This window comes from Alligator sinensis, unplaced genomic scaffold (genome assembly GCF_000455745.1).
Source record: "Alligator sinensis unplaced genomic scaffold, ASM45574v1 scaffold297_1, whole genome shotgun sequence".
NCBI lineage: Eukaryota > Metazoa > Chordata > Crocodylia > Alligatoridae > Alligator > Alligator sinensis.
In genome coordinates this window covers 2,157,928-2,181,594 of record NW_005841848.1, presented here as the reverse complement: position 1 = coordinate 2,181,594, position 23,667 = coordinate 2,157,928, and the positions used below count along the sequence as shown (strand labels likewise).

The 23,667-nt window shown below is 39.7% G+C and overlaps 2 protein-coding genes and 1 long non-coding RNA gene across 8 annotated transcripts in view; 2 read left to right on the top strand and 1 right to left on the bottom strand.

Annotated features, from left to right (window-relative positions):
• IFRD1 (interferon related developmental regulator 1) overlaps positions 1-7,284 on the top strand; it is a 10,257-nt gene extending 2,973 nt beyond the window's left edge. For both annotated transcript variants that reach the window (XM_006015956.2, XM_006015957.2), the window contains exons 5-11: positions 709-759; positions 856-1,034; positions 1,138-1,246; positions 3,254-3,388; positions 4,205-4,333; positions 4,890-4,985; positions 6,525-7,284. In XM_006015956.2, the coding sequence (XP_006016018.2) occupies positions 709-759; positions 856-1,034; positions 1,138-1,246; positions 3,254-3,388; positions 4,205-4,333; positions 4,890-4,985; positions 6,525-6,614 (789 nt within the window). In that variant the 3' untranslated portion in view covers positions 6,615-7,284. The remainder of the gene's footprint in view (positions 1-708; positions 760-855; positions 1,035-1,137; positions 1,247-3,253; positions 3,389-4,204; positions 4,334-4,889; positions 4,986-6,524) is intronic.
• On the bottom strand, positions 6,977-11,253 carry LOC112550936. The gene is made up of 2 exons (XR_003095020.1): positions 10,862-11,253; positions 6,977-7,322 (listed from the first exon to the last, which is right to left on the bottom strand). It is a non-coding gene; the product is annotated as an uncharacterized LOC112550936 (long non-coding RNA).
• Positions 10,128-23,419, top strand: LSMEM1 (leucine rich single-pass membrane protein 1). 5 transcript variants are annotated; one of them, XM_025208889.1, is made up of 4 exons: positions 10,128-10,159; positions 14,964-15,098; positions 19,664-19,798; positions 23,163-23,419. In XM_025208889.1, exons 2-4 carry the CDS (start codon positions 14,966-14,968, stop codon positions 23,345-23,347), a joined length of 453 nt encoding a protein of 150 aa, XP_025064674.1. In that variant the 5' UTR covers positions 10,128-10,159; positions 14,964-14,965; the 3' UTR covers positions 23,348-23,419. The 5 variants fall into 5 exon arrangements, with proteins under 5 accessions (XP_025064674.1, XP_025064668.1, XP_006016017.1 ...); XM_025208883.1 differs by lacking the exon at positions 10,128-10,159 and adding an exon at positions 10,168-10,342; XM_006015955.3 differs by lacking the exon at positions 10,128-10,159 and adding an exon at positions 11,422-11,548.
• The last annotated feature ends 248 nt before the right edge of the window (positions 23,420-23,667 follow it).

The following is a 23,667-nucleotide window of genomic DNA, read 5'->3' as shown; positions in this document are numbered from 1 at the left end:
TCAGCAGGAGCATTTGTTTTGCCTGGGGGAAATGGATGGATGGATACTCAGGGCACTATATATATAAAAATGTTTTGGGCCACTACGCTTATTACCTCAGAACACTAGCCCCTTATCGGTGACTGAACCTCTACTGTAGTCCATTTCATCAGTTGGGATTAATTTTGTTCTTGGACTCTAGTGCTGTTACAGATCTGTCAATGTAGTAAATTCTTTCATAATTGGAGGATAATTTACTATATAACTTCGCTTCTAATAGGCTTCCTAGTGTATTGCCAGCCTCTTAATTCATGAAATTGATTTGTAACAGGTGTAGATACATTTGTGATGCAGACAGTTGTCAGGAATGAACATTCAAAATGGGAAAAATATGAATAGAAGTCTTTCCAGAACTGTATCTTTTGAGGAAAAAATATAATTTGTGATTGGGATGGTGGAGCTCAGATACACAAGGACAGACTTCCACCTATTCTTTTAGAATAGTTCCCTGCATATAGCAAAATATTAACTAAGAGCCACTTCAAAGCAGAAGCTGCTGCTCCCAGCAGTTCTGGGGGGGGGTTTTCTGGCACTTGCATGTCTTGGTGTTTGAGCTTGGAGTATTTCAGACCAAATGACATGAAGTTTAGGGATATTATCAAGCCCGGTAAAACTGCAACAAAAACACTGACTACCTCTTTTTTTTTTTTTTTTTTTTCCCCTATGTAGTGTATCACCTGCTTGGGCATTTGCTGTTTCATTGTCACTGAAGATATTACTGTTAAGTATACATGCTTAACATTTTATAACATTTCTTATAGAAATTAACTGTTACATTTTAGCCACTTACACTTCTTTTAAAAAAAATAAATATAGGAACTGTACTTCACTATGGAATGCCTGGAGAACATATTCACAAAATCTTATCAGAAGGAAAGAGACACCAATGGCATCTCCAGTACTCACAGCACAATGCTACACATCAATGCTCTTCTCACATGGACACTGCTGTTGACAATCTGCCCAGTGAGCGAAGTGAAGAAAAAACTTGAAATGTGCGTGCCTTTCCTGAAAACAACACCTGGTGATCAGTTTTACCTTTGCATTGTTTCATTGTACAAAATACTTTTATATATAAATAACATAGCTATTTTTTAGGCATTTACACAAACTTCCAAGCCTGTTATCCTGTGATGATGTCAACATGAGAATAGCTGCTGGGGAAACATTGGCTCTTCTATTTGAACTAGCACGAGAAATGGATGCTGTAAGTTTACTGAATTAAGTTCAATGCTGTTCTTGCATTGGAATGATGGTTGCAGTTGTCATATATTGTACCAAATAAATGACTAAGTCCCCTGTATCTATTGGCCGTATTCTGGGTGGAAAATTACTTCAGTACAATCAATAAGACTTCAGAACAGTTTAGGATAGTTATACTCTGCCTCCGTTTATTATCTGAATTGGAAAAGATGCTTACAAAAGCCATCCTGCTACCTCTAGGTTATAGTCCAGGGTCTCTGGAAAACTAGTTAAGCAATTTCAGCTTCAAAACAACATACAGGCTTTCTAATTAACAGTTTGAGAGGGAGTTACAATGCAAAGAAAATTATGTAAATGTCAGGTACCAATAAACTAGGAGGCAGGGGGAGAGAACATTTTAATACTTGCCACTGAACCCTTCATGCTTACCACAGAGTTCCAGAAGCACTGTTGGATGCTATTACAGCCACAGTGTACTCTTTGAGATTACTGTAAGTGACTTCTATGTGGCTTTGTTTTCTTGATGCTTTAAACTATTCCCAAGAATAGACTGGCTAATCCTTACATTATACAAGTCCACTTAATTCTCTTACTGAGCCATTTTATAGGTGTAGATTGGAGCCAGTTTAACTTTAGGAAGTGAGACTTCCTTTTCAAAACATGATGTGAATAGTTAACTCTTCTTAGGGTTTGCAAGACTAGCATTACTGCTTTCCTAATGCCCCTTTTAAACTAGTCTGAAAGTTAATATTAAGAGACTAAATACTTAGCACAATCTTGCTTGTTCTTATTGCATTTGGATAATATACCTTGTTTCTTAACTTTTTTTGACAGCACAGAAGAAAATACTGGGCACAGCTTGGGAGGGCTGCCAGAAGGGCTCCTGGCAAAGTAGATCAGCCTTGACCAAGCTAGAAAGCTGTCCAACAGGGAAAGGATAACTGTAAATGAGTCAGGATGCACAGTGCACTTAGTCTGCATAGTTCTAAACAGTGTACTGCTTTTGTTACCCTTCTAAATAGGGATTTGACTTCAAGTCTCAATTGTGGACATCACTTTGGAGAGAGGGTGACAGTAAAATGATTGGGTCTATCAAAATGAATGTCAGACTTGATCCTTGACTGTTGAGCTAGACTGTAGCTGCAAGCAACCAAAATGTTTTCTTTTAATTCTTAACTTAAAAGGTACTGAGTACAGTACTTACAGGGGATTGCAATTAAGATGAAGTACTTAGTGCTGCTAGGCCCAGTTCAAAAACGTAATAGATGGTTCCTGACTAAGTTTGCATAAAATTAATCTTTAAGAGTTCAAACTGCTGCATTAGGCCTTTGGAATTTCCAGTAGTTAGAATGGGACTATTCCTAGACTCCCTTTCCAAAACTACAGCTAATGAATTTTATTACATTTGGTAAATCAGCTGCCAGTACTCCTTAACAATCCACCTGCACCCCCAAAATAAGAATTCCATCTCAACAAATATTTTCCTTCCCTGTGTCAGAGCCCTATGACATGGTGAAACTTAACTTACAGGCTCTGACAAATTGAAAGAGCCCCTTAATTATGGAACAGGAAGTTGAGCAGAGGAAACTTTGCTTGTTAATAATTGTTAATTTGGGGCACTGAAGATGTCACTTCTTGGGTAAATTGGACCCTAGTCACTTCAAGTCTTATAGTATATTTACTGTGTAGTTCCAATTGTAAAGAAGTGTTGATATATTTCTTATAGTTATGTAGAGAGAGGTAGTTATCAGTGTTAGTCTGACATTGGGCAGAAGGCATGGTAGACTTGCACTTTTGAAGACCAGCTAAACTGGATAGGAGCTTGAGTTTGTGAAAGCTTATGCTATGTATGCATAGCTGACTTAGTTGGTCTGTAAGCTGCAAATCTACCCTGTCTTCTGTTAAATAAGAATACATGGGGAATAACAAGTTCTGACACTTTAAATGGCCTTGTTGTACTATGAGCAAAATTATATAGAGAAACTGAAATGTTATCTTTTTCTCTGGCCAGGATTTCTTTTATGAAGACATGGAACTTCTGTCACAAAAACTAAGGTCTCTGGCTACAGATGGAAACAAGCACCGTGCTAAAGTAGATAAAAGAAAGCAGCGCTCTGTCTTCAGAGATGTCCTCAGAGCTATAGAGGTATGCTGCAGTGACTTATAAAGACTGATCTGTGGAATGTACCAAGTTGCACACATTGTAGATACAGTAATCCAAATACTTGATTATGCTTTATTCATTGAAACATCTGCACCATTTGCTAGAAATGGACAAACATTCAAAACTGCTCCTAAGTGTAGCTTCCAGTTGCTATTAGTGGATATATGGAACAGTATGCATCAGCCTATCTGCAGTATCTCCTTTTTTTTCCCCTTTACTTAATTTGGCATAATTGTTCTCACTCTGCCCTTACACTTGCTTTGTGATTAAAGGTAAGTAAGTACATTCTTTTCATGTACACAGGCTTTTGGCAACCCTTAAGCAGTGTACATCCATAGATGGTGTGAATTTAATTCAAATGCAGCATAAGGGAGCTTAAGCTTTGAAGTTCATTATGCTATCAGCACATATTGAATTGCTCTCTGGAAATCTTTTGAGATGCACATAATCTTATTTGCAGTCCCAAATTCATAGTTAAGAGCCAGGAAAACTGTTCATGCTGGTGATAATGACTAAATGTTAATTTTGAGTATCATATACATGTCTTGGATCAACCTTTTACTTTAATGTTTTGTAGATGTTGCCCTATACTCAGTGAAATCAACCTACTACACTATACACTATTACACTTGGGTTTTTTAGAAGAGTAATATGTTGGGGTTTTTCTCAATTTTTACTAATTAGTAAATGTACTCAAAGTGATTAATGTAACTTTTTTCTGCTACTTTTTGTTTCTTAGTAACTCTTATGTAAGTTTCAGGATTATTCTCTTGACATTTTTCCTTTGATTTGTGACAGGAGCGTGACTTTACCACAGAGACAGTTAAATTTGGACCTGAGCGTATGTATATTGACTGCTGGGTTAAAAAACTAACATACTACACCTTCAAGGAGATCCTAGGATCAGGGATGCAGTATCACTTGCAGGTGAGCTGCTGTTTGTTTCATGTTGTGGTGGCTTGTGTAATTTGAACTATTGACAGTCTATGAAAGAATTTTCTTTTTTCTATCAGCAGTGTCTCTTGTTTTTTTTTCTAAGCTGCATGTTCATATTTTTTTTTAAATGTGGTGAATGGTGCCAAAGTAACACTGCAAAATTGTAAATGGAAGTGAAAATTAAGCCCCTTCATATGGAGTTACTCTCCACTATTAGCCAGCTCTAAGAGGCCATTTGAAAATGTTCCTCACAGACAGAAGTGGTCTTTGTTTGGTATGAAATCAGTCCAAATGACTTATGTCCAACACTTGAACTGTCCAAGTAGCCTCGTGTTGGGGGCACATGACTCCCCAACGGCCTGTGCGCCAAGTCCTATTTTATGCAAGGAAGAACTGATTTCTCACCTCTCCCTGACAAAATGATGGGTGTTGGGGAGGAAATAATTCAGCACTGACTAGGCTCATGGGAACTATCTAGTGTCTGAAGATTTCTTGAAGATGCTGATTTAAGGAGGACTTTAAATGATACTTTATCTTTTAATTCTAGTCAAATGAATTTCTTCGAAATGTGTTCGAACTTGGGCCGCCAGTAATGCTTGATGCAGCAACCCTTAAAACGATGAAGATACCCCGGTTTGAAAGGGTATGTCATTAAATCTAATTGTATCACGTGCACTTAACTTGATAGTACATAGTAAACTTCTTTTCTTGAGTCAAACTTTTCAATACTGAGCTTCAAACAGGTGGTACTTAAGGGAACATCAAGCTAGTCACTTTCAGTTTATTGTTAGGGTGGGAGATCTAGAACTGGAAAATCTAGACTGGAGCGTTAAGCTCTCTCTCCTATCCTGCGCTGTATCTGGACTATGGGGTGCCTTTTTATGGACTATGTCCAGCCTAGGGCAGGGGGTGGCTCTAGTAGCAAAAACAACCCTCTTCTCTTTTTTTCCGCCCCCCCCAACCTTGTGCATGCAATTAGCAGCTCCTGTTATGTGTATGAAACCAGATCTAGAGCTGCTGCTGTTTGATGCCAGAAAAAAAAAAACTGTTTAAACTCCAAACACCCAGTGTGTTGTGTCTGTGTGTGGTGTCCCATCGTCTCTCCTCCCCCCCCCACAATTGAACCTTAGTGTCTGACTCCCAGTGAGTCGGCTCTCCCCATTTTTAAAGTAATACACTTTCTGGTGGGAAAATTTTATCTTTTAACCGTAACCACTAATAATTGTAAGCCGATGCTGTGCTGTTTTGTTAGTTTGAAGACAGACTTTGGCTGTGAATTTTTGGTGTAAGAGATCGAGGCTTTAGAATTGATACCACCAAAGAAAATACTGTACTTTGAGGCCAGTCAGTAGGTGAGTTAGGACTATGTGCCATATCTGAAGCAAAACTAACTTCACTTTTACTAAAATTGTACCTTTTTGTCTTAAAGCAATAGTAAAATTGTCAGGTAGGGAATAAAATATTCAAAAACACCCAAATACTTTGTTTTAAGTGAATTTTAAGAGCTTAAGACCTACTGACAACCTGAGTTGCTACTCATGTCTTAAACTTTTACACAAGTGCTTACATAATTTTAGTGGAAACTTTTGGAATTTGCTTAATCTTCTGCCTCCAAACCAGGATGTTTGAGAAACTTTTGTTCTGAATAGTGAAGGAAAGTGCGAGATGTAAGAGCTAAGAACAACCAATTAGGAATAAATTCAAAACGTAAGAGCAGTGTTGAGTAGAAGATAGTTTCATATTGTGCAGAGATCTGTCGAAAAAGAATAAATTTACGGATGTGAAGAAATACAAGCTTAACATTAACCATTGCTTTGCTACAGCCAGACTGAAAGGAAGAGAAGAAAAACACAAGACTTATATGGACATTGCCTGGGGTTAAGGAAGCACTGATGAATACCTGTTATTGTTAGGGGATTGGATGCATCTTTACATGTTTAAATTTGTTAAGTTGGGTTCATTTAATAAAGTTAACTGAACACCAGTCTTGGCATAGTGCAGGAAATAGTTAATTTGATGCAATTTAATAGCCATTCTGAGTTAACTGGTTTAACAGTTAAACATTGGAACCTGTGCCCTTCCTTGTCCTGTTAAGCTTATGAATTTGTGTACCACAGCAATACCAGCTGTTACTTTTTTCTTAACTTTTCTATTAACTTTTGCCATTTCTCTCCATTTTTAGCACTTGTACAACTCTGCAGCATTCAAGGCTCGAACAAAGGCTAGAAGCAAATGTCGTGACAAAAGAGCAGATGTGGTTGAATTTTTCTAGAAGCCTTTTCTTTAGGTTACAAGTTTGAAGTCTTTTATAATTTAATTTCTCAAATGTAGCTGACTTCCAAATGAGGTTATTTTGTTGGGTTTTTTTAACTTTGTATAGCCACATAGTTTACTCTTCCTTGCACAGGGATTATGTCTAGTGTATAGTATCTGTAAATATAATGCATGTTAATTGTGTACTTGGGTATCTGTTGTGCGTGTATATAGGATTCATCTGAAATGGGTGAAAATAATTTTGTAATACTTGGCTCAATCACTTATGAAATTAGTATATATGATAACAGCCCAATTTTCCATGGTGTTGAAAGTTTAAATGGATTAGACTGCCCAAACAGTGTGATTTCAGCTCCTTTGTTTGATTGCTAAAGCAAATGAGCAAATTCCCAATAGGAGTAATGTACGAAGATGGATATGCTTCTGGAAGAGCTGCTGCTTCATAAAATACTTGATGGATTTTAATCCTTTTTAAACTGGCAGATGGACACTGAAATTGTCCAGCAGGGTCACACTTTGCCCTGTACAGGGGTCATAAAGTCCAGCTTATCAGCAGTTTAATGAAGTAGTAGCAAAAACATACTTGCCTAAATTTGATGCACAGATTTCTACATACTCTGTATAAGACTCTGCTTAACCTTTGGAATAAAGATCTTTCTCACTCAAAACTCTCTCTCTCTTGAATAAGGTTGGCTGTTCTTCATTTCTGAAAGCAAAAGTGAGCAAATGAAGCTAAAGTCTGATGTTACCACTTTAAATATACTGTATTTACCCAAATCTAAGACTACTTTTACATTTCTAAGGTTATCACCGGCAATTAGATTCTATACATGGAAAAACTATATACATTTGTTATCATTCTTTCCATATGTGTACTCAAACTTACCAGAGCTCAGTAATTCTGAACAATCAACTCAATGAATGTGTTGCTTGCTTTTTTTTTTTGTTTTTGTTTGGTTTTTATACAACAAATAACATGCTGGATGTTAACAATTTATTGGTGGGGGGGAAGGTAAACCTCTGACAAGTTATGGGTTGAAACTGCTAGTTGTATAGCAAAAAACTAACATGCAGCAATGCTCAGTTGCACAATGTCGCAAGGGGTAGCTGGTCCTCCACTGTGTTTTCAGTGCACTGCTCTGTTCTCAAAAGTAGTCTTGGGAGGCAGTGGTAAGCTATGACTCCTGTCATGGAGGAACATGCCTCTGCTATAATAGTGGGTATTGGGGCCTGTTTGGATTCATTCTGGGCTTGGGGTGAGGATCTGGGGAGAAAAGAAGTTGCTCTGACTACAGAACAGCTTTGCAGTCCTGGTGCAAGTTGGCTGTGGGTGGTGGTGGTGAGTCTGACAGGATAGCTAATCAGCACCATGCTTCATGTCTTGCTGTCCCTGGGGGAACTGCTGCAGGGCACTGTTATGGCCTCTGTGCTGCCAATGCTCTTGTACCACTTTTTTCCCCATACATAGCAGTGAACCCCTGAATGTCTGGCCCAGCACAATGTGTGACATTTCCATTTTGTAACAGTTTTATACTTCCCATCATGCAACAAAAATAACACTTGCTAGTCCATTAAGACTATTTCAGACTCCTAAGCCAATCTAGCTCTGAATACTTTTATTCTAATTGTGTCAGTCTAAAACAATGTCTAACTTGCTGAATCAATTTCCTTGTAGACCCAAACTTGTGGAAGATTGTGCTAATTATTCTGTAGCTGTGCTTTAGCAATAAGCAAATGTTAACTGCAAGCTAATTAGGTTTGGTCTGTCCAGCCTAAACGCTGCATGCTGAGTGGGCTATGTTCCACAAAAGTGCACAGGCTTCCTGGGCCTGCTGCTATGTGAGCAGTGTAAAAGCTTCACTGCTGTTGGGCAAGCCCTGCTGCTGCCATGGCCCTGTGGGCATCTCCCACTGCCACCCCACTTTCTCTGCTTTAGTGAGCCCCTCCTCAGTGCGTCTTCCCAACATACAGCATAAGGCCCCTACTGGTGCTGGCATATTGTCAGGTTGAAGTTATTTTTCCCAAGAGCCCCTAAGCTAGGAAAACTCAGTGTTCATGGTTCTGTCTTGTCTTTGGACCATATAAGAGGCAAGCCAGGAAGTAAGGATACTTTCTGGTTACTCAGAAGAGAGGGTCAGAGCAAGGAGTGTTGTAGAGCAGGCCTGACCAAAAGTGTTGTGAGGTATTGAAAGTGCAGGAGAGCAGACAAGAAATACAGTGATTGATTGGAGCCTGCAAATGAGGTCCTTGATATTGGTTGGGAGAGGTAGGAAGTGGGAGTAGGAGTTCGTTTGCACTTGTGCTTGAATTTTCTGACTGAGGGTGCTCGAGCACTGGAACAAGTTACATGGAGAAGCTGTGGAATCTTTGTCCCTGGAAAGTTCTTCCTAACACCAGAGGACACTTAGGTTGGCTGTAGCTTGAGGCCATTGCTCCTAGTTCTGTTGCCTGCAGCCACAGAGACAAGCCCATCTCCATCCTCTCTATAATCACTGTTCAGTTATTTGAAGACTTATAAAATCCCACTTTAGTCTTTTCCAGATTAAGTACTCTTAGTTCTTCCTAAATCATTTTCCAGACTCCTGCTAATTTTTTGTCACACTGGACTCCTTCCAATCTGTCCATATCTTTCTTAAAGTGTAGGAATCAAAACTGGACACAGTACTCCAGGTGGGGCCTTGCTGGTACCAAGCAAAATTGAAGAATGACTTCCCTTGGTTTGCAAGAAACATTGCTGTTAATACACCCCAGTATATTGTTGGATCATATTCTGCTTATGATGCACTGGAATCCTAGGCCTTTTTGTAGTACTGCAGCCTAGTCAATCAGCTCCCAGTTTATTTAATGTCTGTACATCTCCTATAGAGCTGACTAAATGGTTTAGGCACTTGACATAGCTTGCATTCCACACTTACAGATTCTTCTTTGTAATAGTGCTCTAAGAATACGGTTTTAGAACCACTGCTCCTTATCAGCTGCATCACCCTATGTTTGGCTTGTATTGACATCAACACCACTATTTGCTATTCTGGTGATGTTTATCTATACAATCTAATATCTGGAAAAATGAAATGAATTATGAGGGGTACCTCTGTTCATTTTCATAATAAAACGTTTAGTTAGTTTATTTTTTATTTAGTAGGTGTTATCTTTTTCTTGAATATATACATTTAATTTTTTAATGAGAATAATATAGAAAAGGCTTTCATTTCTGTGCATATCCAATCTCAGTTTTAAAAATGCAACGTAATGTAAAAGATTTGTGAAATACCTTGATATAAAAAGCAGGTGTTAAAGTTTGCCATCTTGCCAGTACACCTATTAACAGTTTAGAGCAGGGTTGGGTAAAATGCGGCCCGGGGGCTGGATGTGGCCTGCCAGGCCATTCTATCTGGGCCACAGGGCCCCTAAAAAATTTATAAAATTAATATTCATCTTCCCCTGGCTGCCTGTCATGCGGCCCTCAATGGCTTGCCAAAACTCAGTAAGCGGCCCTCCACACACAATAATTGCCCACCCCTGGTTTAGAGCGACTCTGGTTGAGTAAGTAAACAAGTTATGTGGGTTGTTTTCTTTTCTTTTAATCAGATTGCTGTTTGGGAACTAGATTACTTGGCCAAAATGAACACTAAATATAGATGGAATGGGATAGTGTGTTTCATAGCTGAGTTCATGGGTCCTGTAGAAGTCTACAGCTTACAGGTTTAAAAGAGCAGGGGAAACAAAGTAAGTTCTCTCCTGGTGGTCAGTACTGTATGATTTCTTCTATACTGGAGATTTAGCTGAATGTAGTAAAGTGGTAAATAATACTTTTGTTTAGTAAATCCTATGAATTTGTTTTTATCTTTGTGTATGTTAAGAATTTTCAGGAACTTCTTGTACAAGTGGTAACTTTACCAAAAACAACTTAATTTTTACCTTAATGTTTTAATTCTGATGATACAGCATCTAAGTGGTGGTCTAAGCAAGATTAAAGTACAAATTACAGTGATTCACTCAATCTTGTGGTTTAGAGTAGCTCTGTTTTGAATCTAATTAATAGGTCCAGTGATATGTCTGTATTACTGTCTTGTTACCAGATGCTGAAATGGAAAACAAACATAAAACAGATTTAATTTTTAGAACAGTAATTTTATTTATAGCAATGGAAGTCCCAGTGAGGAAATTTATGTTAAATATTTAACGTGAAAATCTGCAACCTGTGAATTCACAAGCCTAAAATTAAAAACAAACCAAAGTACTCACATTTGTTAGAGCTTATGGACTTAGAGGAGTCTTCTCTAATGTTGCATGAAGGTCTAACCAAAATGAAAAAAGTTTAGGAGAAGCATCTGCCCCTCTGAAGCTAAAAATAACAAGGGCCCTGGGTGTGAGAGAAGTGTTGAATTTTTATAGGGCTGCATTACTGCTGCTGAAACATTGGGTCCTGTAATGAGGCCAGCTGGCTACAGCTATGCTCATGTGTAGAGAGCAAAGATAGCAAGGATGATGTAGCTAGTTAAAGCTGCACTTACACATGTGACCTTTCAGTGGAATAAAAGTAGATACAAGACATTTGGCCTGAAATTAGTTGCAATCCTTGTTTCTCTATCTGATTTTGTAACTTACAGTAATAGCTCAGAATGGGAACAGGAGGTTTTTGTGTCCCTTGCCCTCAGTTAAAAACTTTTTTTCTATCCATGCACTTACACAGCCATCCATAAACTCGCTTTTCCCTTACAAGCCTCTGTCCCATTTTCAAAAGCAATATAGTCAGGAGAATTCAGTGAGTGGTTATTTGGCTAGCTGCCGGAGCTTGGGAAAGAGACGGAGTATTATGAGTATCCTCTTGGGCACGTGTCTCAGTTGGAAAAACTGGGCTGTTCCCTAAGTGCCTATTCAAGTATTAGAACGGAAGGAACCTGTTCCTCAGGCTGTCATACTCTGGAAAGGGTGAGTCGGGAAGCTTGTTGGCCCCATTTGATAATTCTAAATTAAGAGGGAGCAAATGTTTGAAGAACTTCAAAACCCGGCTAGACAAAGCTTTGACTGGGATGATCTAATTGGGGATGGTCCTGCTTTGATCAGGGGGTTGGACTAGATGACCTCCTGAGGTCCCTTCTAACCCTAATCTTCTATGATTCTATAAAACTCTGCTTTTGATAGGTACCCAGAATGCCTTGAGTTCATGTGATAAGTTATGATAAATGGTAACACTGAACAGTCTTTTACAAACTATGAGAGAGGTCAAATGTGAGTATGCAACTTTGACAAAATGCTGGTACCTCAAAACTTGTTCGTTTCCTCTATACCTCTGTGACTTCTGTTTTTTCTAATGTACAGTCAAAAAATAACATTCAAATTACATTTTCCTCATGGTGTAATTTTTTATCACAGAGGACATCCAGCCTCAGCAGAAAATTTATCAGACTAACTAACACTTTCTTAACAGTAAAGGGGGGAATAAAAGGCTCAAGAATCAATTCCCATTCTTTGGGATGGCCCAGATCTTTGCTACCAGTTCAGAACCTGTTCAAAACTAGGGCCTATGGCAACCAGAACTACAGCTGGCAATGAAAAGCCGTTACTGCAATGCTATAGTTTTTAATTACCTACCATAATTTCGGTTTTGGACAAGAAATCCACATCTTGAAGCAGCAAGATGCATAAAGTAAGCTTATGATTTAGTCATTGAAATTCTTGGCCTCCCCTCCCATCTCATATCTAGATTGTGATTTAGGGCAGAGACCATGGGTATTATCCTGGCTTGTTAAAACAAATGAAAATGTTGTTATTGCCTTTTTGTGATTCAGCATGGGGATGGTCCTGGTTTGAGCAGGGGTTTGGACTAGATGACCTCCTGAAGCCTCTTCCAACCCTCATTTTCTATGATTTTACTACAGTACACACCACAGCTTGATTAGTATACAAGTAAGTAAGTAATGCCTGAGTCAGCATAGGAGCAAGTGAGGTAGAATAGGCTTTAAAAACTGCTGTTGCAATGAAATATTATCTTAGAAATGTATAACAATGAACCAAAATATTGAGTTTCTTGCAGTTTGTACAGGCCCAACCCTGGTAGAACTGATTTGAAGGGGATCAGGACCTTACAGTATCATACCCCTTAACAATACCCGGCACTTTTACATATAGAATATACATATAAAATGAGGGTTGGAAGGGACTGCAGGAGGTCATCTAATCCAACCTCCCTGCTCAAAGCAGGACCATCCCGAGTTGAATTATCCCAACCAAGGCTTTGTCTAGCTGGGTGTTAAAAACCTCCATTGATGGAGAGTCCACAACCTCTCTGGGTAACCTGTTCCAATGCTGTACTACCCTCCTAGTGAGAGAGTTTTTCCTAATACAGTATCTAACCTAAATTTCCCTTGCTGCAACTTGAGACCATTGCTCCTTGTTCTGTTATCTGCCACCACTGAGAACAGTCTACCTACATCCTCTTTGGAACCACCCTTAAGGATGAAGGCTGCTATTAAAATCCCCTCTATCTTCTCTAAACTAACCCCTGCTCTCTCAGTCGAGTCTCGTAAGTCATGTGCCCCAGCCCCCCTCACCATTTCTGTTGCCCTCTGCTAAACTCCCCAGTTTGTCCACATCCTTTCTGTAGTGGGGGGGCCCAAAACTAGACATAGTACTCCAGATGTGGCCTCACAGGTGCTGAATAGAGGGGAGGAATCACTTCCCTTGATTTTCTGGCAGCACTCCTCCCAATGCAGCCCAGGATGCTGTTAGCCTTCTTGGCAAGAAGGGTACAGTGTTGGCTCATGCTCATCTTATAGCCCACTGTAACCCCAGGACCTTTTCTGCAAAGCTGCTGCCCAGGCAGTCAGCCCCCAGCCTGTACTGGTGCATGGGATTGTTCTGTTGGAATTGTTCTGGCCTAAGTTCAGGACTTTGCATTTGTCCTTATTGAACCTCATGGGATTTCTTTTGGTTCAATCCTCTAATATGTCTAGGTCTCTCTGAACCCTAACCCTACCCTCCAATATATCAATTCCCCCCCCTCTAGTTTGGTGTCATCTGCAAACTTGCTGAAGATGCACTTCATCTCATCTTCCAGATTGTTGATGAAGATACTGAACAAAACCAGCCCCAGGATCGACCCCTGGGGCACTGCATTTGATACTGGCTACCAACTAGACAGTGAGCTATTAACTATTACTATCTGAGCCTGATGATCCAGCCAGTTTGATATCAATCTTACAGTCCATTCATCCAACCCATACTTCCTTAGCTTGCTTGTGAGAATGTTGTGGGAGATCATAGCAAAAGCCTCGCTAAAATCAAGGTATATACCACATGCCACTGGTCTTCCTGCATCCACAGAGCCAGTCATCTAGTCATAGAAAACAATCAGGTTGGTCAGGCATGATTTGCCTTTTGTGAATCTATGCTGACTGTTCTGAATCACTTTGTTCTCCAAGTGCTTAGAAATGGATTCCTTGAGGATCTGCTCCATGATTTTTCCAGGAACTGAGGTGGGGCTGGCTGGTTGGTAGTTCCCCAAATCCTCCCTTTTCCCTTTCTTAAAGATGGGCACTTTATTTTCCCTTTTCCATTCATCAGGGACCTCTCCTGATTGCCATGAGTTTTCAAAGATAACGGCCAGTAACACCGTAATCACATCAGCCAACTTCCTCAGCACCCTCAGGTGCATCCCATCTGCACCCATGGACTTTTACACCTCCAGCTTTTCAATATAGTCCTTAACCTTTTCTTTCACCACTGTTGGCTGCTCACCTCCACCAATCTGTGCTGCCAGGTGCAGTTGTCTGAGCTGACCTTGCCTGTGCAGACTAAGGTGAAAAAGGCATTGAGCATTTCAGTCTTTTCTGTATCATCTGTCACTAGGTTGTGGGTCCCTTATTGAATGGGGGTACACATCTTCCTGGTCTTCCTCTTGTTACTAACATACTTGCAGAAACCCTTCTTGTTACCCTTCAACGTCCCTTGCTAGCTGCAACTCCAGTTGCATTTTGGCCTTCCTGACTTCATCCCTGCATACCAGAGCAACAGTCTTATATTTCTTCCTACTTGTTTGTCCAAGGTTCCACTTAATAAGCTTGCTTTCTATGATTTAGCCTACTGAAGAGTTCCCTGTTCAGCCAAACTGGTCTTCTGCCATACTTGCTAGTCTTCCTAGACACTGGGATGGTTTGTTCCTGTACGCTCAGTAAGGTTTCTTTAAATTACAGCCAGCTGTCCTGTGGACTCCTCTCCCCTTCCCTGCCCATGAGTTCCCTGAGCAAATCAAAGTCTGCTTTTCTGAAGTCCAGGGTCCTTACTCTGATGTTCTCCTTCCTTCTGTTCCTCAGGATCCTCAACTCAGTCATATACTTTCTTTTAGGTATGATGGAGAGTTCTTCTCTGGAAATTGCCCTGGAAAATGATACACAAGAAGAAGGAAAGCTTTATGAAGTTGATTCCTTAAATAACCTAAACAAACTAAATGTTTGTTCTGATGGAGCTCAACACCTGCTAAGTACGTATATTGGATGATGTTTAACAACTATTCTGAACAGACAGCAGGTGATGGAAAAAATGAATGCATGCATGTAGTTGGCATTTGGAAGCAATTTATTTACCATAGGCATGTTTTTACTAAATCTTTAAGCAGGTGGGCCAGATCCCTGGGTGATATAAATCAAAATGATAGCTTCATTGATGTCAACAGCATGGTGCCAACATGTGCCACTTAAGGACTGAGCACGATACGTGCATGTCAGTCTTAGTATTAAAAAGACATTAAATTCTGTTAAAATATAGTTCTCAAAAATCATCATACTTGGCTCCCTTTAAATGGGAAACACAGGAATTGCCATACTGGACCAGACCTGCCATCCTACACCAGTACAATCTCTCATTGTTACTGGTAGCAGATTCTTGTTGGAAAGTCCCACAAGGCAAAGGATTCATAGTGGAATCTGAGCCACACATCACTCCAAACCATAGCATCCAGGTCATGTCTGAGGCATTGGCATTGTCCATTATGTTGCAGAAATAATGAGGTGACCTCTCTCTCTCTCTCTCTGGTAGTTTTTGCAGACACTAAATATAAACGATAGGAGAAGGGTAAGACCAGAAATTGAAACAATTCTGATTTCTGTTTGTACTTCTAAGAAATGGCTCTTGATAACCTGATATAGCTACCTGAAGAACTCTATGACCCTATCTAGATTTGTAATTCAGACAAGCTCATTTCTCAGTTTCAAAATTGCACTGACCTGGTTTTACTTCTTTTATATATGTTATATGACAAGAATATTTTAGCAATGTGCTCAGCTCCTTTGTGATCTGAAAGCACTTTAAAAGCTAAAGTTTCTTGGCTGCATTCCACATTGTGGTGTTTGAATAGGTTTGAATACAGAAACCTGCATTTTCATCCTTCATTTAGTGGCATAATTTTATACTTTTGAAATTTATCTGGAGAATAGCTATACAGTAACAGCCTTATTTAAATGAATTTCAAATGGGACAGAAGTAGAACTAGTCATTCAACTACACCATTAAAGATAATTGCTGGAAGAAATGTCAGGTGACACCTGTGTTTAGATGCAAGAAGAGTTAAAAATACACTGATTTTGGGGAGGATATGGGAGATAAGGAATATGTGCTCTTAACCTTCCTCTTAGCCTGTGAGGCTGAACATCTTGCAAATAGCTCTACTACTGAGTCCTAAATTTTCTAAAGCTAATAACTACAATGGCATCAGCTGCCAGACACAATGGAAGGATTCCATATTAAAAATGATAGACATTTATCATATTATTTTCTCATATAGGCCTTCCTAGTGTTCTCATTTTAGTGAAAAGGTGTGAGCATATAATAAATCTGTTTAAGAGTCAAACTATTTCTGTGCTGCCCACCTAGATTTCCTCTGTAGTTGTTCTGAGCAGCAACCTTCACTTCAGAAATATGGTTGTTTGAGTGCTGCTGGGTGCAGGAGTTGCCGACTAATAGCTGTATTTCAGCAGCAGATGGGACCAGTCCTGTGTGTGCACTTTTTCTATCCATTTCTGAAGTGCTTCAAATTGTTTTAGATTGTGACTCTTTAAACATGGCTGTTAATGCTTGGAGATTTCTATGGACATTGCCCTCACTGGTAGAGTGTTCTCAAAAGGAATGTCTCCTAATGCAAAATGGGTCGTATTCAGATTCAGCCCGAATCAGGGACAGTTTTTGATTTGTTGATTGAGATCACTGTCCCTGATTCGATTTGACTGAATCTGAAGATTCAATGCTGATTCAGAGAATCAGCAATTCGGCCATAGACATAGCTTTAAATGTTTTTTCTACATCCCACAGGAGCACGGGAGGGCCCCGCGTGTGCTTGGCAGTGGACCTGGAAGTAGACCGGAAGTATTTCCGGTCCATGTCTGGGTCCCCTGGGGAGCACACTGGGGGGGCCCTCCCGCACCTCTCTGGCTCAGTGATCACCTGTGGGGGACCCTGGGTGCCTCCCTAGTCCCAGGAAACACCAGTTGCTGAGCCACTCCGTATGTGCCACATAACAAGGACATGTCATGTAGCTGCTATGAGAGCAGTGCTCAGCATGCCAGATGCTGTCCAAATGAGCATGCCCAAGACTGAGAACATGACATTGGGTACAGGACAAGGAATGATTATGTGATATGATATTGGCATGTGGCCCATGCAGGGTGGTAGTGAGTTGGTGGGGCTTATTTTCATGGTCCTGAACACTGACACAATTTATATATGCTCAAAGAGTTTGTACTCTTTACAGTCCTCAGCCACTTAATATTGAGTCATGTGTGAAATCCTGGATCTCTTTGCTACAGAGCAAACAAGAAGGTTGCTAGATTATGTAAGCATTTCTCACCTGATAACCATTGAAAATGCCTGGGAATCAGTTTCCATTTTCTACAGTAGATGCCTCAACTGCTTTAAAAATAATGCCTTGAATGTTTGTGAAGCAGTTCACATGGCCTTCCTTTAGCTCAGTAGCTAAATATGACCTGGCAAAACCAAACACATTAGAAATCATTTTAAAAGCTATTTTAAAATGTAAAAACTTCTAATTGTTTTGGTAGGAGCCACACAGCCATTTTTGCATGCTTCATAACATAAAATGGTCCCACTGTTCGCAGCTTGGCCAGAATCCTTGTTCACTGATTCCTTACAATGGCTGGCACATTGAGCCAGTTGACTAGTGAGAAGTGTTCATTAGGCAGAGCAAACAAGTAGCATTTATAAGAACTCTATTGATAGCTTACTGTGCTTGAGAGACTGTGGCAGCAACTCCCCATCATTATTATTCTGGGTAGGAAGCAATATCTGTGGTACTGGCACTTAGCACATAATGTATTTATTATGGAAGCTGAGGGAATAACAAAAAGCCCCAAATATTAAAAAGGCTTCAATTTATCCACAGGCAGGAGCACACTAAATGTAATAAAGAGAAACAAAAAGGCTCCCACAGATGGATCTCTTACTAGTTCTATGAACTGCTCAAACCTCAGGTTTGCTCATTATCAAAATGCTGTTGTGGCATAGGCATCCTTTCCCCATCTTTATTGCTACCAGCACAATGTAAGTCCCTGAAAAACTGTCACCAGCTGAAAGTCACATTGAATGTGAAACCTAGAAATACCATTTTCATAGATGCATGATTCCTTTCAGGTTGTAGTACATCAGCTACAGAGGTGGGTGAGCTAAATGTCACACTTAATCTGGTCCTGCACACACTTCTAACACATGCTATTTCAGCTGTAGCTTTCTGGAAAGTTTTCTGAGACAGACTGAAGTTACACAAGCCCAAAAGAGAGAAGAAAATAGAAGTAGTTAAAGTGTTACTTAAATATGGGGTTAGAAGCTTGCTTATCAAGTGTAAAACTCAGATTCATACAAAGCTCTTGCCAGCATTCAGGGACTTTAAAGAAGATCCATTTCCTGTTCCAACTGTCTTCGCTATCTAGAGGTTCATCTCCACTCCTCACTGGCCTGTTTTTGTCTTGATGGCACTTACTGACCTTTCCCTTCACTCAACAGAGTTTTTAAAAAGTACCAGGCAGACTTGACTCTCAGATTTCAGTAGAGGTGATGCCCTTTACTCCCCCATCCCATGTCTTCTTGATGAATAGCTAGTGGGCCTGCCTCCTGTGGGCAAATGTGCTAAATTTATATATACTAGAGCTGGCTGGAAGGTGACAGTTCCATTTTGTGATGACTTCTCACATTCCAAGCCTTGTTTTTGTTCTGTAATAAAATAAAAATGAAACCTTTTTAATGTTTCCATGAGGTCAATTTATTTCAAAGCATCGCCTTTCAAATAATGAAAAAAAAAGTCATGTTTTCAGTCTGGATCTCCTCCTTCTGCTTTCTGGGAGGGACCAGAATCTGGACCTCAGAAACCCTCTTGATGAAAACTTTATTGGAATTATGTCTTTGCAAACTGTTTCAGATCCAATGAAACAGCATTGTTGGATGAAAATAGTTTTGTTAAAAATGTTTCAACTAGCTGGAATATATATTAACTTCTAGCACTGTGTACATTGAATCTATACAAAAAACTTTTTTTTTCTTTTTCCTTTCTTGTGCAATAGCATAAGAAACAAAGTTTTTTGAGAGCCAAATTCAGTGACCTCTGTGCAGCCCCACTGCTGTCAATTGCACTGGTGAAACTGTTTGTAAATTATTAAATAATTTGACTGATGATTCACAAGGTGCATAGAATGTAGGTCACTTTTAATCAGTGGCACTGGCTTTGATGGGTTATTAGGAGTGAAAAGCCATCAATCTGAATATGCCTATGAAGCAGGTCTGTTGAGTAAGGATGTGCCATTTTCACATATCCTCTGCTTTGAAAGAGTCTCCTGTTTGACTGAAATTCTAAGTTGATAATGATGTGGTAATTGTGTCCTATCTAGAAAAAGAGATGAATTCAAGCCATACACTTTTGGACTTAGATCCAAAGCTTAGGTGTATTCTGGGTTCTCTCTGATTAGAACTGGAGGTATTTTGTCATATTTGTTCTAAATGATCTTAACACAATTTCTTATCACAATATTATTTTCCATCTTACTGCAGACCGGGAAGAGGAGAACACAGGTGATGGTTGGATGACATGGAGTAGCATAAGAAGCCAATGTGTGTTCTTCGTTACATTGATCATTACGTTGATTGTCAGTTTGGCACTTGTTTCATTTGTAATAATCTTAATAAGTAAGTAAAACACAAACAGGCTCTTATAAACAATGTGCGCTCCTAAGGGAGCAAGGTGATGAAAGCTATTAGGCTACATTGTAATTTGCTGTTGTAACACAAGATTGATTATTGAATTAGAAAGTGGTTCTCAACCTTTCTAAATTCAAGGCACTCCTCCTTAGACCCAAGGAGTACACCTCATTAGACTAAAGGCACCCCTTGCCAGGTCTTAGTTTTCACTTGGTTTTTGACTAAGTAAAAATAAAAGAGCAATTTTTCTGTTTCAGGCAATTCAGAAAGATTAGAAAGGCCAGAATGGCCTTTTTAGCACTATGGATTCCTGTTTAAAATCTCTGGATTTATCTTGTGAATTATGTTTGCACACCTAACAGTGCTAACCTTACATCACCCTGCAACACTCTTGGAAGGATTTCAAGGCACCCTGGGGTGCTATAGTATCCTAGTAGAGAATCACGACGTTAGACAGACATTGAACCTGGGGCTGCTGGATCTAAAAGCCTGGGCCACTACTCCTTGAGATAAAAGCTGTGCCTCACTCAATGCAAAAATTTTGCAGACTCATAGACTCTTGTATTATTCAGTATGCTGCTTTCTGAATGGCTGTGAAGTAAGGATTTCATCTAAAGGCTAGCAAAGTTCCTTGCAAAACAAAAAAAGGATACATGTTTTTTTTCAAGATGGAAGAAATACATATCTTCCAAAATGTTAAGTGACAGATATTTGCTGGTATATGGCTTGGTTCTGACACACATGCCACGGAATTACTCAGACTTGCTTAGTTAGCCCTGAAATCCTGTTTGGCTCTTTCTGCAAGATTGCAGCAAGGTTAACTAGAACCATCCCATCATGACATGGAATAAGGATTAATTCAGCTAAAATTGTAATGGATAGGAAAGAAAGAATTAAGCCATGTCGGCAGGTCAACTTTTAAATAGCTAGTTTAACTTTCCATGCTGCTTTATCTATTGAGCTCAGCAACAGTATTTCACAGTACTCCATACCTTAAAAGAGGATTTTAAGCAACCTGTACTTGACCTTGGAGGGGTAAGAAGAGGAGTTTAAATATAAACCAACAGAGCTAGGTAGTGATCTCTGAAATCATTGGCTGTAAAGTCAAGTACTTTCAGTCTGACTGTTTTGTCAAGACATGTTTTGAAAATAATTTTTCCTTTTCACTTTCAGACAAAAATTCAGTCCTGGTGTGATTCCACTAACATGGAAGGACTAATGCTACGGATGAATTTAACTCAGTGTGTAGAAAGGTGTTTAGTTTGTATTATTCAGAGAGAGCTGAAGGTTCCTGTGCAAGCAGTTGAGTGGAAATCATTTGGAAGAAAAATCCCTAAACAAAAGGAGTCTGAAAAATTAGAGGATAGCTTGAAATTGTTCCATAGTAGCAGTTTGTGGGGATAACTGCTGCTTGTTTGAGCTGGTTAAAGTAATGCTGTCAAGCCGACAGCCACAGACTTCCAGATATTCCCAGGGACCCAACTATTCGGTGTTTACCACTGACTCGGTATTATTGCATAGAATAGAGCATGAAATATATTATGTTAACTGAGAACTCTGTTGCGATAAGAACTTGTGGCCCTTTGAAATCAAGATGTCTCTACCTATATCATAGTCATTAATGGGCCACAAAGCAGAAAGGACTGTTCCCTCCTCTCATTTCATAACAGGAAATTATCATCTACTCTACCTTGAACTGCACCCAAGGACACCATTTCTGGACACACTAAAAAGCACAACAGTGCCAAGGAAATCAAGATGTTCTGAGCATCCTTTAATATTATGTCTGGGAAGACCCTTTATATTTTTTTTATACTGAGCTCAAAATTTGCTCTGTTGCAGGTCCTGGTTTGGTAGAAATGAAGGAATAATATGGCCCTCTAGTGGTTAGATAGCAAAATATCTAAGGATCACGATACTGCAGTTATTAAAGGAGTTACTCTTGGGCTAAGCCTCTAAAAGATGTAGAGGTTTATTTTTGGACCTATAGTACTAGGGTCATTCTCTCAGCTATTTTATGTTATTCACAATCTGCAAGTATAGATTTACTTTGGATTGACACAACTGTTGGATGTGAACTCTAGTTAACAGCAAAACCTTGGGATAAGTTTTGACTAATGAGAAAGGGCTCAAGCATGCAATGTACTGGCTTTATTTGTATATGTGAATGAGGTTGCTTGTATTCCAGAGAGAGGATAAGAGAATACTAACATCTATAGGACTTTCTCACTTCTGATGGCAGAGGCCTAAGCTTTAGGAAATGATGAGACTTAGTTCTATTTCTACATTTTGGTCATTTTTTGTAATAACAGTATGGAGAGACATATTGGACACAGACAACTGTGACAAACATTGGATATAAAAGTGATAATTTTCACCCAAAAAATGTAGAAATGACAATTTTCACCCAATCTTGGTGCAGAAAGTGGTTTATAGCCATGACCAAACACAAGTGCATGGCTGCAGACTGCATAAAAAATGGCCAATCTGGGGTCAATCTGATAGATGAAGACATTTCAAAACATAGCATCTTCTGTAACTTTTGAGTCTCCAGAGTCTGGTATAGACTTCTTGCCCCCTGGGCAGGGGGCTGGACCTGATCACCTTGCAAGGTCCCTTCCAGCCCTAATGTCTATCAAGTCTATGAAATCTGTACCACCTCCCAGCCTCAGAGCTGTTTTCAGAATGGGAGGGGGGAAAGGGAGCAGAGGGAGTTTGGTTTGGGATTTTTTCAGCCTCTGCTGGAGGGTGAGGTGGGTGCCTTGGAAACCTCCCTCCCTGAGGTGGGGGGCTCCAATTCACCTGCCCCACCCTCAAGCACCAGCTAGGTAACCCCTAGAACAAGTTCCCTTTGCTTCCTTTCCTCCCTCCCATTTTGAAAACTGTACAAGCTGAGGGAGCAGGGGCCATTGCTAAAGGAAACCAGCTGCAGCCAGCAGTTAGATTCTTCTTCCCCGTGGAACCAACAGTGAACTTCTGTTTGGTCTGGGGAATCATTGTAACTCAGAACATTTCCTGCAAAGCAATGAGTTACAGAGGAGAACTGCACTTCTGTCTGTGCCCATTGTGCCCAGACACAGGGTGAATCTTGCAGCCTTTAAATCAGAAAATTTCCTGTAGAATTCAGAAATTGACTCTGAACTAGTGAAGTTATTGCATTAGACTACACAAGAATGAAAAAGTGAAAGCAGATTTTTAAAGTACTTAGTTAGCTTTCCAGATATAAACTTTCTCCCACTAGGCTTCTGAACTTGTCTTCAGCTTGCTGTGTATTTGAGCACAGTAAATGTCCTGACCCTGTGATGATAAAACCCTTAATTAACTCATTTAACAACACGTTTTTATTTTAAAGTTCAGACTGGAAAGAAGATGGACCAGGTGTCAAGCAGACTGGAGTTTGAAAGGAAGAACATAGAAGAGCTTAAGAAAATAAACAATTTGCTGTTAAAGCATCTAAACCAATCTGGAATCATGGAGAAGAAAGGAGATCTTGTTACAGGTCAAACCCCATCAGTTCCTGTTCTTCATGAGTATTGATTTACCCACTTGGAGCTGGAAGAAAACAGGGCAGCAACCATTCTGTGCAATTAAATCTATTTTCAGTCTATACATTTACTTTAATTTGGTCTTCTGTGCAGCCAGGTAGGTTACTTAACTATTCTGGCTCAATACGCTCCCTAACCATTATAAGAGTACTAGAAAAACATTTGGAAGGGAATGGATCTGTGCAAGCTGCTATTACTACTGCATAAATGTATAGTCAATACCCCTTTTGGTTTGTTCAAACTTGATGCTATGGATACATATCCTTAGATCTGGCACTTGATTACCAGAGCTCTCTGATACTGAAGACAGCT